General features: G+C 37.6%; 1 protein-coding gene across 4 annotated transcripts in view; it reads left to right on the top strand.

Moving 5' to 3' along the window:
• Positions 1 to 19,203, top strand: part of PPP2R5C (protein phosphatase 2 regulatory subunit B'gamma) — a 182,818-nt gene that overhangs the window by 97,118 nt on the left and 66,497 nt on the right. For all 4 annotated transcript variants that reach the window (XM_034767954.1, XM_034767955.1, XM_034767957.1 and 1 more), the window contains 4 exons: positions 13,218 to 13,328; positions 14,115 to 14,207; positions 14,300 to 14,430; positions 18,927 to 18,986. In XM_034767954.1, coding sequence (XP_034623845.1) covers positions 13,218 to 13,328; positions 14,115 to 14,207; positions 14,300 to 14,430; positions 18,927 to 18,986 — 395 coding nt within the window. The remainder of the gene's footprint in view (positions 1 to 13,217; positions 13,329 to 14,114; positions 14,208 to 14,299; positions 14,431 to 18,926; positions 18,987 to 19,203) is intronic.

The following is a 19,203-nucleotide window of genomic DNA, read 5'->3' as shown; positions in this document are numbered from 1 at the left end:
TGTGTTCGCAACCTACATATTGCGCACACACAAACTATTTAAAAGAACATAAAGATTGCGAAATCAAACACTTGAAATTAAGAAATGCCAGAATTAAGGCTTCTTGCAACTTCAGTTCAGTCCCTTGGTGTGTATGCATTATGAAGCAATCTTTAATTACATAATCACATACTAAGTTCATGAAAAACTTAATTCTGTACTAATAGCAGAAAGCCCATGCTGTTGCACAGGTGAAATTCATAGTCGTCTTATGTAAAAAAGCCAAAAATAGCTGAGAACATAAAAATTTAACAGTAAAAGACACCAGATCCCATTGATGACTGAACTTGGTGACATTCTGAACAAAAGAGCTCTCAACCATGCTTTTAGCTGCTTCTATCGCTTCACATTGACTCAACAGATATTCTAGGCTTTCACAGTGACTATAGATTCAGAGTAGTGTTTGAATAGCGTGAAATGGATGAGGCATGGTGCAATGAGAATAACACAAGTTATACACAATATACACAAGTACTCATTCAATGATCACCATCCATACTGTGCACTGACCAAGGCAGGCATCTTATGGAAAAAATTATGTGATTGTGTAATTAAAGACCCCTGGATCCCTGTCCTTGTTGCAGTAAACTCCCCTCCCCCCCCCACCACCACCTCCCCCAACACTCCCCGCCGGTCTGGTTGCTTTTTCCTCCATGCTGTATGGCTGCCAGCAGAGAAGCAGCATTGAGAGCACAAAAGAAAAGAGACAGTCTTCCTGCTTTCAGTTCTGGTGCCTGGCACCCCAGCCCATAGTAGCCAAGAGCAGCAATTGCAGGGACAGGTTTCTCACCCATGAAGTATTCTCAATATGGATGGAATTTTTGAAAAATTTTGGGGAAACTTGTTAGAAATTGGCAGACGAGCAGAGTTTTTTCAAATTCTTATAATTTGGCTAAATCTTGATAGATTTTCATAGGGACAGCAAAAGGCATATCCATGACAAAAAGGTGACTGAACCCTGTTAAATTTCAAGGCCATACTCCAAAGCATGTGGGCTTCTGCAGAGTTCAGTCTTATTACTATGCATATTAAATGTCTATATAGACTGTTGGGGGAGGGAGGGGGAGTTAGTGAAGACATATAGGTTACTGTGCTTCAGTATGTTGATAGCACTCAGTTTTATTTCCATCTCCACTAATCCCAGCAGGAGTGATTGAGCACCTGACTCAGTATCTGGTGAAGACTGAGGCATAGATGAAAGCAAGCTGGCTGAGATTCAGATCAGAATAAACCAAAGTAGTGATGGTGAACTGGATTAGGCAATCAAATCTATGTTGGAGATTTGTATCTCACCCATGATTGAGGGAGTGTGGCTGCCATTTGTGACTAGAGTTCATAACTTATGGGTCTGATTGGACCAATAGCTGCATAAAGATAACCAAGTAGCAGCTGGCTGGGTTGATTTTTTTTTCTTCCCATCTACATGTGACCAGAGGGGTATGTACCACCTTTTCTTTCAGGTTACTGCTGTAATTCATGCTTTTGTCACTTTGTGATTAGACTTTTTTATAATGCACACTATGTGGGACTACATATTAAGTCTCTTTTGGAGCTGAAGCTGATGCAGAATGAAGAGTGTCTTATTGGGAACACATCACCTGTGCTCTGTGATCTGGTTTGTTTGATGGTGTGGAAGTAGCTTCCAGGTGAATTAAAAATGTTGGGTTTAACTTGTAAAATCCTAAATAGCCTGGGATCTGCTGGTTTGAGACATCACCTTACTTCCTATACAACGCTACCACAATTGCAATCAGTGAGAGCACTTGAGCAGGTGCTCCCTAGCTATAGAAGAGAGGGAGTTGCTGTCAGGGCATTCTGAGGCCCTCTTGTCTGAAATAACACAATTATGTTAACTTTCCAGTCATGCTACAAGGTCCATCTGTTTTTTCAGGCATTTGGTAAAGGTTCAGGTATGCTCTTATTTTGTGAAGATGGATGAGATACTGTGTTGTTATTTATGTTTTGATCATGGCAGGGTTTTCTTAAAGAATTAAAATAAGGTCTGTATTTGCTTTAAGTAATGTCAGAGGATCTAGAATTTTTGAATTGCTGTCTTTTATGCCTTTAAATCAGATAATCTTTTTTTAAAGAGCACCCAGAGGACTTATTTTCAGGAGAATCACAATGGCAGCTGTAATTGATTACTTTTACTTTTAAAATTTATCCTATCTTCCAACAGTGGCTGGTACCAGACACTTCAGAGGGAAATTTATTGAGTGATCCATCCCCTGTCATCCAGTACCAGGTCCTAACAACCAGAGGTTTGGGGACACCCAGAGCATGAGGTCCATTCCTGACCATCTTGGCTAATAGTCATTGATGGCCCTATCCTCCATGAACTTATCTAATTCTTTTTGAACCCAGTTATACTTTTGGCCTTAGCAACTTCCCCTAGCAATGAGTTCCACAGGTTGACTGTGCGTTGTGTGAAGTACTTCCTTATGTTTGTTTTAAACATGCTGCTTGTTAATTTCATTGGGTAAACCCCTAGTTCTTGCCTCTTGTGAAGAGGTAAATAACACTTCCCTATTCAGTTTCTCCACTCCATTCATGATTTATAGACCTCTATCATATCCCCTTCTAGTCATCTCTTTTCTAAGATGAACAGTCCCAGTCTTATTAATCTCTCCTCATATGGAAGTTCTTCCATACCCTTAATCACATTTATTGCCCTTCTCTGTACATTTTCCAATTTTAATATATCTTTTTTGAGATGGGGGTTAGCAAAATGCATGCAATATCTGAAGTGCGCGCATACCATGGATTTATATATTGGCATCATGATATTTTCTGTCATAAATGTCATGGTTTTACAGGGTACCACAGGAGCTGTCAGTCTGCTACATGCTTTCCAAGTGATAGCATTGTTGATTTTCCCATATGGTTTGTTGCTATCATTTAGATGGAAGACCATTTTTATTTATTTTAAGTTTTTAAATGACTTGCAAAATCCATATGCCACAGCTCACAATACCCCAGGGTGGTGACTTGCCCATAAGACTGTTTTGATAGATAAGTAATTTACCCTGTTCTCATGTTAGTATCTCTAAAATGTGCCTAAAATAATTCACCTGTTTGTGCTATCCAGTGCAAGATACTGAGTCATGCTTATTTGAAAGATGCATCTCTTAAGGATGGTCAGTCATGTCTGTATATTTATATGCAGCATTTTAGGAATTAAATACCTTAATCAAGACACTGCATTTGACATCTTCAATACATCCCACCCACCCACTCTGTTTATTTCTGTCCCTCATTGTGTCAAGCATATATTTAGAGGGAACAATTTTCAAAAACTGTTATGCAGTGGAAACCATGCTGACTGTTCATTTTTGAGCACCCAAGAGTTCACTAGGGTCTTCTGAGATATAAACATGCATTTGCTGACCCAAAAAGTTTACAATCTAAATGTAGGCTTGACACAATGAGGGACAGGCATAAACAGAGTGGGTGGGTGGGATGGGTACTAGGAATTACCATACCAAGATCAGAATAGTGGTTTGTCTGGACAGTATCCTGTTCCTGTCAGTGGCCAGCAGCCACATGCTTGACAGGAAGAATCAGAACAGAAGATTATGAAGTAACGATTTTAGACAGAGTTTGGTCTTGATCTGCCAGTTGGTGGTTGGCTTGTGCACTTAATTCCCTTGGATCAGTTTTACATTTTTCCTTTTCAGTATTCTTTATATATCCCCTTTTTCTGGAAGATAGAAGCACCCAATTTACCTTCTCCTTACATTTGTCCACTTACAGAATTCTTTTCTGCTTCTAATCATTTTCCTCTGCTTCTGGTTTACAGTAGGATCACTTGACTACTCAGTAAGGCAGGTAAACATTTTGGCGGTTCAATTAAATTATATATTTTTATATAAAAGATGAGCTCCCTTTTCATAGACTATGTGGAAGAAGTAATTTTTTTAATGGATTTGAATATTAACCTATTTGCACCTACTGTTAGAGGAACAGTTCAAAAGAGAACTAGCTAAGTTCATGGAGCATAGGTCCATCAATGGCTGTTAGCCAGGATGGACAGGGATGGCGTCGCTAGCCTGTGTTTGCCAGAGGCTGGGAATGGGTGACAGAGAATGGATCACTTGATGATTACCTGTTCTATTCATTCCCTCTGGGGCACCTGGCATTCGCTACTGTCAGAAGACAGGATACTGGGCTAGATTGACCTTTGCTCTGACCCAGTATGGCCATTCTTATGTTCTTAGGATGTGCAGGAACCAGTTCACAGATACTTTATATTGTCTTTGCATATTTGCCTGGAGGAAAGTAAATGAGGATAGAAAGAGGGAACAGTTGTTTGGGGGTTTTTTGATTTTTGGAGGGTTTTTAGTTTGGGATTTTTTTGTGTTGCATATATCCCTTTCCCCCTTCCTTTGTCTGACAGTTAGATGAAAGAGCTTCAAGGCAGGAACCTATCATCTTGTATGCCTAAATCACCAGGCATACCTATAGCACAATATAAGTAAATTATAGTTCATGATCAAAGGCACCTATACTGATTTTTCAAGAATTCAAACAAAGTATTTAAAAAAAAAAGTGAAACATTTCAAGGTTACAAAGGGTTAATTCTAGACCTGTCAAGCGATTAAAAAAATTAATCACGATTAATCGCACAACTAATTTCACTGTTAATAATAGAATAAATTTTGTTTAAATATTTTTGGATGTTTTTTTACATTTTCAAATATATTATTTCAATTACAACACAGAATACAAAGCATATAGTGCTTACTTTATATTTATTTTTATTACAAATATTTGTGCTGTAAAAACAAAAGAAACAGTATTTTTCAGTTCACCTCATACAAGTACAGTAATGCAATCTCTTTATCATGAAAGTTGAACTTACAAATATGGAATTACGTACAAAAAATAATTGCATTCAAAAATAAAACAATATAAAACTTTAGATCCCACGAGTCCACTCAGTCCTTCTTGTTCAGCCAGTCACTCAGACAGACAAGTTTGTTTACATTTGCAGGAGATAATGTTGCCCGCTTCTTGTTTACAGTGTCACCTGAAAGTGAGAACAGATGTTTGCATGGCACTGTTGTAGCCAGCGTTGCAAGATATTTACGTACCAGATGCGCTAACAGAGTTAAGACCAAAGCACACTGATAAACTTCAAAAAGATCTCACAAAACTAAGTGATTGGGCAACAAAATGGCAAATGAAATTTAATGTGGATAAATATAAAGTAATGCACATGGGAAAAAATAACCCCAACTATACATGCAATATGATGGGGGCTAATTTAGTTACAGGAAGTCAGGAAAAAGATCTTGGAGTTACCTGGATAGTTCTCTGAAGATATCGACGCAGTGTGCCGAGGCGGTCAAAAAAGCAAACAGGATGTTAAAAATCATTAAAAAGAGGATAGAGAATAAGACTGAGAATATATTATTGTCCTTATATAAATCGATGGTACGCCCACATCTCAAATACTGCGTACAGATGTGGTCTTCACATCTCAAAAAAGATGTACTGGCACAAGAAGAGGCTAGGACTCTTCCTCTTGGAAAAGAGGAGACTAAGGGGGGGATATGATAGAGGTATATAAAATCATGAGTGATGTGAAGAAAGTGGATAAGGAAAAGTTATTTACTTATTCCCATAATACAAGAACTAGGGGTCACCAAATGAAATTAATAGGCAGCAGGTTTAAAACAAATACAAGAAAGAAGTTCTTCACGCAGCGCACAGTCAACTTGTAGAACTCCTTACCTGAGGAGGTTGTAAAGGCTAGGACTATAACAGTGTTTAAAAGAGAACTGGTTAAATTCATGGTGATTAAGTCCATTAATGGCTATTAGCCAGGATGGGTAAGGAATGGTATCCCTAGCCTCTGTTTGTCAGAGGATGGAGATGGATGGCAGGAGAGAGATCACTTGATCATTACCTGTTAGGTCCACTCCCTCTGGGGCACCTGGCATTGGCCACTGTCGGTAGACAGGATACTGGGCTAGATGGACCTTTGGTCTGACCCACTATGGCCGTTCTTATGTTCTTAAAGATTCATATGTCACTTCATCTTCAACCACCATTCCAGAGGACCTATATCCATGGTGATGACAGCGCAGACTGACGCATGTTCACTTTCATCATCTGAGTCAGATGCCACCAGTAGAAGGTTAATTTTCTTTTTTGATGGTTCGGGTTCTGTAGTTTCCGCATCAGAGTGTATCTTTTAAGACTCAGAAAGCATGCTTCATACCTCACCCCTCTCAGATTTTGGAAGGCACTTCAGATTCTTAAACCTTGGTCAAGTGCTGTAGCTATCTTTAGAAATCTCACATTGGTACCTTCCTTGCGTATTGTCAGATCCTGCAGTGAAAGTGTTCTTAACATGAACAACGTGTACTGGGTCATCATCTGAGACTGCAGGTAAAACAGAGCAAGAGACATACTATTCTTCCTCAAGGAGTTCAGTCAAAATTTAATTAACTCGTTATTTTTTTAACAAACGTCATCGGCATGGAAACATGTCCTCTGGGATGGTGGCTGAAGCATGAAGGGGTATACAAATGTTTAGCATATCTGTCACGTAAATGTCTTGCAATGCCAGCTATAACAGTGCCATGCGAACTCCTGTTCTCACTTTCAGATGACGTTGTAAATAAGAAGCGGGCAGCATTATCTCTCGTAAATATAAACAGATTTGATTGTCTTAGCGATTGGCTGAATAAGTAGCAGGATTGAGTAGACTTGTAGGCTCTAAAGTTTTACATTGGTTTTTGAGTGCAGTTATGTAATAAAAAAACCCTACATTTGTAAATTGCAATTTCACAACAAAGAGATTGCATTATGGTACTTGTATGAGGTGAATTAAAAAATACTCTTTCTTTTGTTTATCATTTTTACAGTGAAAAAATTTGTAATAAAAATAATATAAAATGAGCAATGTACACTTTGTATTATGTTGTAATAGAAATCAATATATTTGAAAATGTAGAAAAACATCCCAAAATAGTTAATAAATTTCAGTTGGTATTCTAATGTTTAACAGTGCACTTAAAACTGTGATTGTGATTTTTTTTTTAATTTAGATTAATTGTTTTGATTTAATCACTTGAGTTAATTGCGATTAATCAACAGCCCTAGTTAATTCCTTCATGCTTCACAGATGAAAGAAGGTAAGAATAATGCTAATGTTAATGAACATGTAGGTATTTCCACTAAAAACGAGTCTCCTTTAAATAAAATATATACTTGTTCATAAGCCGAATTTTTTTTAGTAAAAAAGGGAAGCATCAGAGAAGGGGTCGGCTTATGAACAGGTATAGAGAGGGAGAGGTGGGACACAGCCCCTCCCCCCAACAGAGGGAGCAAGAAGAGGCAGCACAGCCAGAAGGGAAGAGGCGGGGCCAGAGTCTCTCCGCTTCTGGCCACGCTGCTCTCCCCCCAGCCTCCAAAGCAGCTGCAGCTCCGGGGCTGGCAGGTTCAGCCGTGCCGATCGGCCCTGCCCGCCAGAGCAGGCGGTGGCCGCGCTGCCCCGCCCAGCCGCCGGAGCAGGCTGCGGCCGCGCTGCCCAGTCTGGCCCGCCGGAGCAGGCTGCAGCCATGCTGCCCAGCTCCAGCCAGGCCAGAGGCATCCTCCCCCAGATAAGGGGTGGGATGGGATGGGGAGAGCGTGGGGGTCCCGGGCTAGGGTTGAGGTCATGTGGAGGGTGGACACAGGGGTTACTCTCCTGACCCCCAGTTTCTCCCCCTCCCCCCAAAAAAATTTCCCCACTGGTTGCTGTCCCGGCATGTCAGGGTAAGCAGCTGGCGCCCCAGGACACTTGGTTTACTTAGGTTTACCTCCGTGCCTGCGGACGCTCAAGGTAAACAAACCATCTCGGCCTGCCAGCGGCTTATCCTCATGGCCCGGGAGCCAAAGTTTGCTGACCCCTGAATTATAGGGTCGGCTTATGGACAGGTCATAAAAATGTTCCATTTTTACTCATCCATCTTGGGGGGGCCGGCTTATAAATGAACCGGCTTATGATTGAGTATATATGGCATATAGAAATTGGATTAGTTGCTTTACAGCTAAATGTCTTTATTAGGTGCTAAAAGAGTTTAACTGCTGCTGGTATCATGTACTTGAATAGGTATGAATATATATGACTTTATAACTTTTAATCTCCAATATATGGAGTGAGGGGGAACCTACACTGTGTGGGTGGGCGTTCCCGCATCTGCTGTTTGAGCTACTAGGGCTATGTCCACTATTACAGCCAGAGCACAGACACTGGATGCCTAGCTAGAATGGGTATAAATAGCCGTCTAAACGGCAAGATATGTCTTAGCCGAGTAGAGTACCTTATATGCCTGAACCTCCACCCAAGAAAAGTCATCAACTTCGGATACAACACCATCACCTAGGTGATCTCTGAAGGATTTTAAAAAGAGAAAGGAAAGCTTAATTTTTTGTATAAAGAGGGAAGTTTTTCAAAAATTTTCCTTATTGGTTTTTTAATGTTAGAGATTCCAGGAATTTCAAGTGTAGTCTTCCCTGATTTTAGTGAAGGACCATTTCTGTTTATTTTGAGCTTTGTCTCCTTAAATGAAGGAATAAGGATGTTGAATCTTTAACAAAGGCTTTTTTTTATCCAAATTGTTAATCGGTTAAGTTAAACAAGTATTAACATAAACAAAAAGTTTTAAATAGAAAGGGAATTTTATTTAAGCTGTCCTTTCACTTTCTTATGTGATATTACATTTGCAGTAACTCAGTAGTCATCTGTCTTCCAGTCTATATAGGACTTGTATTTTGGATGTAAAAAACATATAAAACATTTTTAATGTAATAAAAAAATCTGCATTGTAAAGAAGTGAGGAGTACAAACCAATTTTTTTTATGGTACTATTAAAAATATAATTAAATTTGAGGAAGAAAGAAATAGAATGTCTGTGTGGATGTTATCTGTGATTAGTGATGAATATAGAATTTGAAAAAAATAAACACTAACACTTGCACAAAGAATTGATTCTGTAGGCTTGATATTGAAGAGAATGAAGTAAATTTTATGTTTGAATAGCTGCTTTATATATAAACAAGTGACTAACTTCAAACTTGAGCTTGTAAGGAAAAACTAAGCTTATGTGTATTATACACTTACTTGCTGTGTGTCTGTGAAGGAGCTGGGACGTTGTCATCTTGCATTGGGTGCAGTACTTTGAACACACGACATTACTTGTAGATATTTGTGGAATGGAGGCAGTTTCTGGTTAACTGGTATTGAAAGCTCCTCCTGCTGGCATGTTTGCTGAACCAAATATATATTCTACAGTCCATTTCCAAGAAAGCAGATGTTTCCTCTTCTTCTGCTCTTTGCAAGAGAGCCTTTTGGAAGGAATTTTTTCCTGTGGGAAATCACTTTCTTTTAATTAGTCCCCTCCCCCCACCACCCTTGGCAGTTTTCTTCTTCTCACTCCATCTTGGCCTTAATCTGGAAAGGAGAAGGTCTTTATGGAAGCATTTAGAGGAAAGCTGACGACTCTTCTAGTCTAGTCCTAGATCCCAAATCTTAATGAGCAGTTGGTGGCAGTTGAACTCCAACAGCAGTATTATAAGGTAATACTTCTGCACTTAGAAAAGGAATTTTGTGTTTGGAATGGAGTGCAGGTTTCTCCTATGCCAGGGTTCATAGATTGATAGGTTCCAAAGCCAAAAGGGACCATTGTGATACTCTAATCTGACCTTCTGTATAACACTGCCAATAGAACTTCCTCCAAAATAATTGCTAGCCCATATCTTTTAGAAAAACAGCCAATCTTGATTTAAAAATTGACAGTTATGGAGAATACACCACAACCCATAGTAAGTTGTTCAAATGATTAAATACTCACTGTTAAAAATGTACGCCTGATTTCCAGTTTGAATTTGTCTAGCTTCAACTTCTAGCTGTTGGATCATCCAGCGGTTATACCTTTCTTTGCTAGATTGAAAAGTCCGTTATTAAATATTTGTTCCCCAGGTGTAGGTACTTATAGACTATTATCAAGTCACTCCTTTAACCTTATCTTTGTTAAGGTAAATAGATTGAGCTCCTTGAGTCTGTCACAATAAGGCAGGTTTTGTAATTCTTTTATCATTCTTGTGGCTTTTCTCTGAACCTTCTCCAATTTATCAACATCCTTCAGAACTGGACACAGTATTCCAGAAGTGGTCACACTAGTGTCAAATATGGAGGTAAAATAAACCTCTCTATTTCTACTTGAGGTTCCCCTGTTTATGCATCCAAGGATTTCATTAGCCCTCTTGGTCACAGCATCACACTGGGAGTTCATGTTCAGCTGATTATCCACCATGACCCCTAAATCTTTTTCAGAGTCACTGCTTCACACGATCGAGTCCCCCATCCTGCAAGTATGGCCTACGTTCTTTCTTTCTAGATGTATTCATTTACATTTAGCCTTATTAAAATGCATATTGTTTGCTTGCACCCAGCTTATCAAGTGATCCAGATCACGCTGTATCAGTGACCTGTCCCCTTCTTTGTTTAACACTCCCTCAATTTTTGTCATCTGCAAACTTTATCAGTGATGATTTTGTTTTCTTCCAGGTCACCAATAAAAATGTTATAGTCTAGGGCAGGGGTCGGCAACCTTTCAGAAGTAGTGTGCCGAGTCTTCATTTATTCACTCTAATTTAAGGTTTCACGTGCCAGTAATACTTCGAACATTTTTAGAAGGTCTCTTTCTATAAATCTATAATATATAACTAAGCTATTGTATGTAAAGTAAATAAGGTTTTTAACATGTTTAAGAAGCGTCATTTAAAATTAAATTAAAATGCAGAGCCCCCAGGACCGGTGGCCAGGACCCAGGCAGTGTGAGTGCCACTGAAAATCAGCTCGCGTGCCGCCTTTGCCACGCGTGCCATAGGTTGCCTACCCCTGGTCTAGGGTCAAGAACTGATCCCTGTGGGACCCCACTAAAGAGACACCATTTTGATGATGATTTACAATTACATTTTGAGAGCTATCAGCCATTTTTTAATCCATTTCATGTGTGCCATGTTAATTTTATCTCTTTAATCAATATGTCATGTGGTACCTAGTCAAATGCCTTATAGAAGTGCCAAGTATGTTACATCAACACTATTATCTTTATCAACCAAACTTGTAATCTCATAAAAAAACAAACCTATATCAAGTTAGTTTGACAGGCTCTATTTTCCATAAACCCACGTTGATTGTCGTTAATTATATTACCCTCCTTTAATTCTTTATTAAGTCTTTTATTAGCCACTTCATTATCTTGCTCTGGATCAGTGTGAGATTGATTGGCCTGTAATTTCCAGGTCATCCCATTTACCCTTTTTTTAATATTGGCACAACATTAGCTTTCCTTCCAGTCTTTTGGAAGACCAGACAGGTTCCAGGATTCGCTGAAAATCAACATTAACTGTCCAGTGATCTCCTCAGCCCGCTCTTTTAAAACTATTGGATGTTTGTTATCTGGACCTGCTGATTTAAAAATGTCTAACTTTAGTAACTTCTGTTTAACTTCTCCTGAGATACTAGTTAGAATGGAAGGAGTGTTATCATAATATGCTATAACTACATCATCTTTTTGCCCCAGATACGGAACAGAAATATTTATTCAATAGTTTGTGACTTCTGCCTTTTCTCCATTATTGGTAATTAAGATAGACTTAATTAGTATAATTTTTCTTGCCTTTCTACAGAGTTCACTTGCAACCGGCCTCAATATTTTTGCACAATATGGTTTGTGAGGGCATAATTTAGATGGTGTGTTGGACTATGGAATCAAGTATCAGAGGGGTAGCCGTGTTAGTCTGAATCTGACGCAGGTGGGCGTCTGATGAAGTGGGCATTCACCCACGAAAGCTTATGCTCCAATACTTCTGTTAGTCTTAAAGGTGCCACAGGACCCTCTGTTGCTTTTTACAGATTCAGACTAACACGGCTACCCCTCTGATACTTGACACCATGCAAGGCACTGCATTTAGCCGTAGAATGGAAATCTATCAACCTCATGAAGAAACTTGACTTGTGTCTGAAGTGGGCATTCACCCACGAAAGCTTATGCTCCAATACTTCTGTTAGTCTTAAAGGTGCCACAGGACCCTCTGTTGCTTTGGACTATGGAAGCAGTTGCTACGGGGACAGTCTAGGCTCCAGAACTACTTCCAGTTAGTGAGCTCTCCTACCTGAAACAGAAAGGGAGGGAGGGTTCGCCATTTACTATTAGCCCATATTGCAGGGTAGGATGGGATGGGATGAGTTTCACTCCTGGGGAGGCCACAGTGGCCAATGACCAATGGTAGTCCATTGGGAGACCACATTGGTTAATACTGTCGCTTCTTTCAAGTGCTGGAATTGGCTGTTCAACAAGGGGCCCCTGCTTTATGAAGGAACAATAACCAGTGGAGGCAATCCTCTTTTGATCCACTTTCCATTCCTCTCGCTCCCCCCCCCCTTTGCATACAATTGTACAATGAGTTTGAGTTAAGATTCTTATTAATCTAGCTGGGGGGGGGAGGTTAAATTTTAGGCTAGAATATGCAAGACCAATTCAGAATCTTATTCTTCCTAATCTTTTTAAAATAAGGGACGTGGCTTGGGACCACACACTAATTTTGGAGTGAATGTTCAGGGCAAGAATATTTTTTTAGAATATTTGCCAGTGATTGATAGTAAACAGGAAGGTGACAGAATGTAATGAATTGTGATAAATGGATATTTGAATTTATAGATATGTAAACAATTTTTAAAATCATAATATGGTAGTTTTCTGTCATAACATTTGGGGACATTTTCTTGGAACAGGGCTTATATGAGTGAACATTTATTTAATCTCCATTGTTCTAGCTTCCACTTCTATAGTTCTTTGGAAACACTTTCTCTGTAAAACATTCTCTAACATCATTAGCTCCCAAATATATCTGTAGTAACAGGGTTCTCTCTGCATGTTTAGACTTGAAACATGACTTGAAAATGTTCTGTGCGTTATAATCTACAGAGAAGAAAGTTTTAATTGACTAGCTAATCATTTTTGTTAAACATTAGTTGAGTTAAATACTGTACCAGTTTTTAAATGATAAACTTTTGTGGTATTAATTAAAATACTTGTTTTATAAAGAATCCTTATCTCAGTAAGCATCTTTAAATAATTCCATTGTTTCAGAGTTCTTAAAGATACATGTGATTTTAGTTTGCAGTTAACATGTTTCGAACATTACCACCATCTTCTAATCCAACGGGGGCAGAATTTGATCCAGAGGAAGATGAACCAACTCTAGAAGCTGCCTGGCCTCACCTACAGGTAATTAGCAATCTCCTCATTTCGTTTGACTAAATAGTAACTAAATTATTGCAAAATAGTATTACACAATGTGTCTTCCTACTGTGTGTTAAACACTAGTGTAAATGATCTTTTGCAGTCAAAAATAGATTTGTTAATATTAAGAGCTGGACAGTCTTTGAAATTACATTGTGTCATTTGAAATTATTAGTTTTAATCTTTCAAAAGATATTAATGCGTAAACAACTGAAAAGAAAATTACGTTGAAAATCAATCTTTGTGTTTTTAGAGGTCAAAAGTTTGTTGCTTGTTTCAGTACAAACATAATATGATTTTAAATTAAATAGTAAAGATTAAAGTGAGCTTTAGTTGATTATTTTTACTATTCATGTTTTGTTTTTATTATTTATGTATGGCAAGGTTCTAGCTTTAGATGTTTGAAAAATGTGAGCGCAAAGTAAAAGTAAAAAGATTTTTCAAAATATGCATTACTGAACACTATGGATGTTAGATCAGTATCTGTTGGTCTGAAGTAAAATTAATCCAGGAATGTAGTATTTGGGAATTCTCTGCAATTTAAAGAACGTAGCACTGTTAGAAAATACAGCACCTGATGACATACAATCCCCCCCTCCAAATTGTAGTATTACTTTTGTTGTAAAATGATATAAAAACAATGTATAATACTATCTTGAACTAGGAAGCTTCTTTTTGAACAGTGTCAGAATTGAGTTGTAATTATACTGCTTACAAAAATATAATATTGTATCAAAAAACTAATGTTTTTTCTTTGTGGATTTTTTTCAGCTTGTTTATGAATTTTTCTTAAGATTTTTAGAATCTCCAGATTTCCAACCTAATGTAGCTAAGAAATATATTGATCAGAAGTTTGTATTGCAGGTGAGGTAAAAATAAATATATCTTCAACCTTTAAATCCAAATTGATTTAAAATGCATTAGATTTGAGTAAAATGTATTTTTCTTTTTCACAGCTTTTAGAACTCTTTGACAGTGAAGATCCTCGGGAAAGAGATTTTCTTAAAACTACTCTTCACAGAATATATGGGAAATTCTTAGGCCTAAGAGCTTACATCAGGAAACAAATTAATAATATATTTTATAGGTATGTCACAGCTCTTTATTTTGATACATATGATTAGATAGGGTGATTTAGACTTTTTGGTCTCTTATTAGCAAAATCTTAGTTATTTCATTTTGTGTAAACATGTTTGTGCCTAATAATATTGGCATCTGTTTAATTAAGCAATTCTCAGTGGGATCCAAATCAGGGGAAGTATAGCATGTGATAAATGTTATAGCTGCAGTTTGGGTACATTTGAGAGTCTGCATTTACATCAGTTTTGTGTCAACTTGACTTTTTATATAGTGCTTTATCAGGGATGAGTTGTTTGAATGATAGCGCCATGTTACCGAGTGCAGTGCATATTGTTGTCGTTATAATTATTTATTTATAATATCATAGAACGTAGATACATTTGTTTCAGTTTTTCATAACATATATAATCTCCATCCTGGGGACAGATATGGCAACACAAGTGAAGAAAATACATGTGCAGGAACTCACTTCAAAGGGCAAGTTCCATTTCTGAGGGAAGCAAGTACAATTTGAGGTGCATAAGGAAAAGATATCCAATTAGGGGTAGTCCTGATAATCGGTGTCAAAGCACCGCAGTGGTACTGTTGCCGAAAGTGTATTTGCTATTGCAAGAAATAATAATAGTAATGTCTTTGCTTCTGCCACTTTGGTTGTGAATCAGGGTTATTAATTTTCTTTTGAATATAGAATCGTATATCCAGTATTCATAACTGGATAGTTTTAAGTTCTCAGACTTCCCGATTGGCACAAACTCCACTCCAGTTGGAAGGTTGGTGAATTGAGGCTGAGCTATTTTGAAATGTTCTGCCCTAGTGTGTGTTGTAGGTACACAATTACTCTTTAACTGATATTATGCCTATTTGCATTATTGCACCGTTACCTGAGTTTCCTTCCTATCTTCACTTTAGATAACCAAATCAATAATGTTTATAAATTCACAAGCTTAAGGAAATGGTTGAGGAATAACCTAAAATATACTACTAAAAATTGAGTCCACTATAGTGAGCTGTTTGTATGCTAGATTTCAATTAAATAAACGAGACCTTGTCAGCTAAGTATTACATCAGTATTGTTTTCAATAATGTTTCTGTTTCTCTGGAATCCAGAGAGTATTTTTAGGAAACAGAACACATTGCTTATTTGGATTTTTGCCTCCAGCATATTTGGCTTAGCATAAAAATGACTCCCTGAACACTTACAAACATTTTGATAGAGTTTTTGTATTGTCTGTGGCAGTAACCACTAGAGTAAATGGATAGGGATCCCCTCTAATAGTTGTTGTTACATTGGCCAAACTTTGCGCGTGCGTACACATACACACCCAGTTCAATAAACACAGATGTAAATTCAGAAGGTCAGAGTATGTCTACATTGCAATTAAAAACCTGTAGCTGGCCTGTGCCAGCTGCTTCGGGTAAGGGGCTGTTCATTTGTGGTGTAGATGCTTGGGCTGCAACCCAAGCTGTGGGACCCTCCCACCTTTCAGGGTCCGAGAGCCTGGGCTCCAGCCCAAGCCCAAACATCTACTTCTCAATTAAACAACCCCTTAGTCAAAGTCCTGCGAGCCTGAGTGAGCTGGACAGGCTAGCCATGTTTTTTAATTACAGTACAGACCTACTCGGTCTAGTCTGAGTGAGCTGGACAAGCTAGCCATGTTTTTTAATTACAGTGGAGACATACTCAGTGGGGTTGCAGTTCTGAGTGCAGCAATAGCAACCCACCACAAAAACATAGAGCCAGTTTCTGCCTCCCTTGTTCTTGTTGAGTAGAAACTTACTACCATGAAACCCTGTTTTAATCGATACTTGCAAAGCACTGCTCATAGATAAGGGTAGCAAAATCTGGCTTGTTAGTAAGTTGCTCCATATAAAATTGCTACTGCAGTAATGTACCATGTAGAACATTCTCAAAAAGCAAAGTTGGAGAAGGCTTTAGAAATTTGGAAGGAATTTTAAGGAGGGAAGGGAAAAGGTAAACTTACATACCTTGAAATTTTTCACAGGAAACACAGTTCATGACTGTTTCCAAACTTACAGTTGACCTATATCAGTACCTCAGTGTGACATGATATTAAAGTGTTAAGTGGATTTCCAAGCATGTAGGGGCAAACAGCTGGCATATACGGGCTTCATGTTAGACAGGATATGATTGATATATACTTAAATATGGACTAATCACTACTCCATTTGCAAGTAAGCAGTTTGCCGCACAATAAGGTCTCAGTACAGGTTCCACAGATTTCAGCTTTTGAAGCCATGCACTTTGTTTGATGCTTCTCATTTTTCTGTAGATGTATATGCTGTATAGCAGTGTTACTTATATCTAGAACATTTTCTTATGTGTCTGCCCCTTGTGCACTTTTCCTCCTAAAAGCGAACATGTGGTCCCTTGAAGGGAATGGTGTCAACTGCACAAAAGCTTTTTGCCAGTTCAGGTGTAGAGGGATCTTATCGCTAGAAAAATGTTCCTTTAGAAAAAGGAACTGAGGAACTGCCTAAAAAGAGTGAGTAAGCCTCACCTGCTCTGTCTTCATGCAGTGGTTCTTGGACACTGAACCCCACTCTTTCTTAGACAAAGTGCTGTTAAGTTTTGTTTCAGGGAAAAGGATTTCAAGAAAAGACAGAAAGGGAATGCAAATTTGCTTATAATTTATTTAACCAATAGTGGGTTTTGATTAAGTTAATGCTGGAATGCACAATTTCATGAAACAATATATCTGAAATGTATCCTAATGGAGGTTTATTCTGCCATTTTTTTTCTGCATTGGCAGTGTTTTAATGTAATGGAAGCCAAGATTTCAAATCTACTCATTTCTAGTAGTCTTTTGAATGGGTGACAAATATTCTTCCCATTCACCTTTTTTTAGTTTTTAGAAACAATGGATGGAATTTTTTTTCACTTTTCTGCTTCTGTTCTGAAATGTACATAAGGAATGCTGTAGTGAAATCTAGATTATAGTATACAGAGCACCCTTCTCAGAAAAGTATAAACAAGAAGCCTTTATCTACCAACTGAATTCTCAAGGACATAGAAACTAGAGTCTTTATCCATCTCAATAAAAACAAATCAGTATAGAAATTTTGTATAGTACTTCTGGGCATAAAATTCTAAGGAGAAAAATAAGTTTACAAACAAGTTCCTTCAACTTCTTAATCCTTGAGCTTAACTGAAAGATGGTTACATGTACATTTTTAATGTAATGTACACCTCTCTAAAACATTTACTTTGCTCATATTTGGCATGATTCTGCAGGTCCTCAGTGTAACTCCCAGGCCAGGTTTAAGCAGAGTTTCTTTTCTTGCTTCCTTGAATCATAAGCTAAAATTATGTGTCTTTGATATTGGGATATGGATTTTAAAGTTTTTCCTTGTGTATTTATTACTTTTTAAATATTTTCTTTGTTTTGGTGTTTAACAATTAAATGAAATTAATGTTATCAAATAAAAAGGATTTTCTTACCAACTTCATTTTCAGCAAAAAATGTTCTCATCTGAACAGAGTTACTTTTTCTGGGGAAAATAATACTCAAAGCAAACTATTTTGAATCCATTCTATAAAAACATTTTAAAATGGAAAACTGTTTTCTATTCTAAATTTTATTGATGAAATTCTGTGATATATGTTTTCAAAACCTATCTAAAGTATAAATTGGACAAACGTGGAGCTTTATAGTTTTGGAAAACTTCCAAAAAAATCAACGAATTGTGCCTTTCCACCAAAAGAGAAAACGTAATGTGAAGGCTTGACTTGTCCTATTTATTACTGATCATCTTGCAAACAAATGTATAGTGCAAAACAAATCTTTTAGATCGGTATCTGGGAACTATTGGAACACCTCACACCCGTTCGCCTTACAAATGGGAGAATAAATTATAGCATCATGCTACACGCTCAGTATTGTCTTAATTTTAAAATATAATTTGACTGCATTCAGTTTTTGATCATTACCCCTGCATAAAATGTGACAACTGGAAAAGCACAAGGATGTTTGCTCATTTTTTCTCGTCAGTGTAGGTGGTTAGAGAACAGTAACTTACTGTGCCAGTTCAGTACAGATGGATATGCCATTGATAGCATTACTGTACAGGGCATGCAGTTCAGCTACAGAACAGCTGTTGCAAGGAAGCAAAAACAACACGAGTATCTTGTAGTCCTAGGGCCTTTGAGTAGTGTACATTTTAAAAATAAAAGCATTCAAAGTGGCTACTTATTGCTATCAATAGGTCATTTTGTAAGCACAGCAAAAAAGCAACTCTAAAGATTTAATTATGCAAAACAATCAAATATATTCCTGACTTGTACATACTATATTTTAAAAAATGGGTTTTTCAGCCTGCTGAATATAAATGTTGGTACACTGTCTGAAGTACTAATTTTCCACTTCACATTTTTCTGACTGTACATGAAATATTAGATAGATACAAAGTCATGTCTTGAAGATAGGGCTGTATGCCTATGTATAGTCAATACTGACCGACTAAAACTGTATTTCATTTGTTTAGGTTTATTTATGAAACAGAACATCATAATGGCATAGCAGAATTACTGGAAATATTGGGCAGGTAAGTTACTGGTTGTATACCATAAAACTCGTCAAACCATTAAGAATTTAAAAATTGAATAGGGGCTGGAGAGAGACATTTTGAAGAAATGTATAACTTTGTATAGTTTGGCAGAGTTATAAACTAAGGGAATATGATAACCATTTACTAATATTTAAAGGATGTAAACGCCAGTGAGAGAGTGTAATTGTTTAGGTCTAAAGTGTATGTGGACAAG

The sequence above is a fragment of the Trachemys scripta genome, chromosome 4, assembly GCF_013100865.1.
Source record: "Trachemys scripta elegans isolate TJP31775 chromosome 4, CAS_Tse_1.0, whole genome shotgun sequence".
Lineage (NCBI taxonomy): Eukaryota > Metazoa > Chordata > Testudines > Emydidae > Trachemys > Trachemys scripta.
Note: the sequence above shows the minus strand (reverse complement) of the source record. Positions and strands in the feature narration are given on the sequence as shown.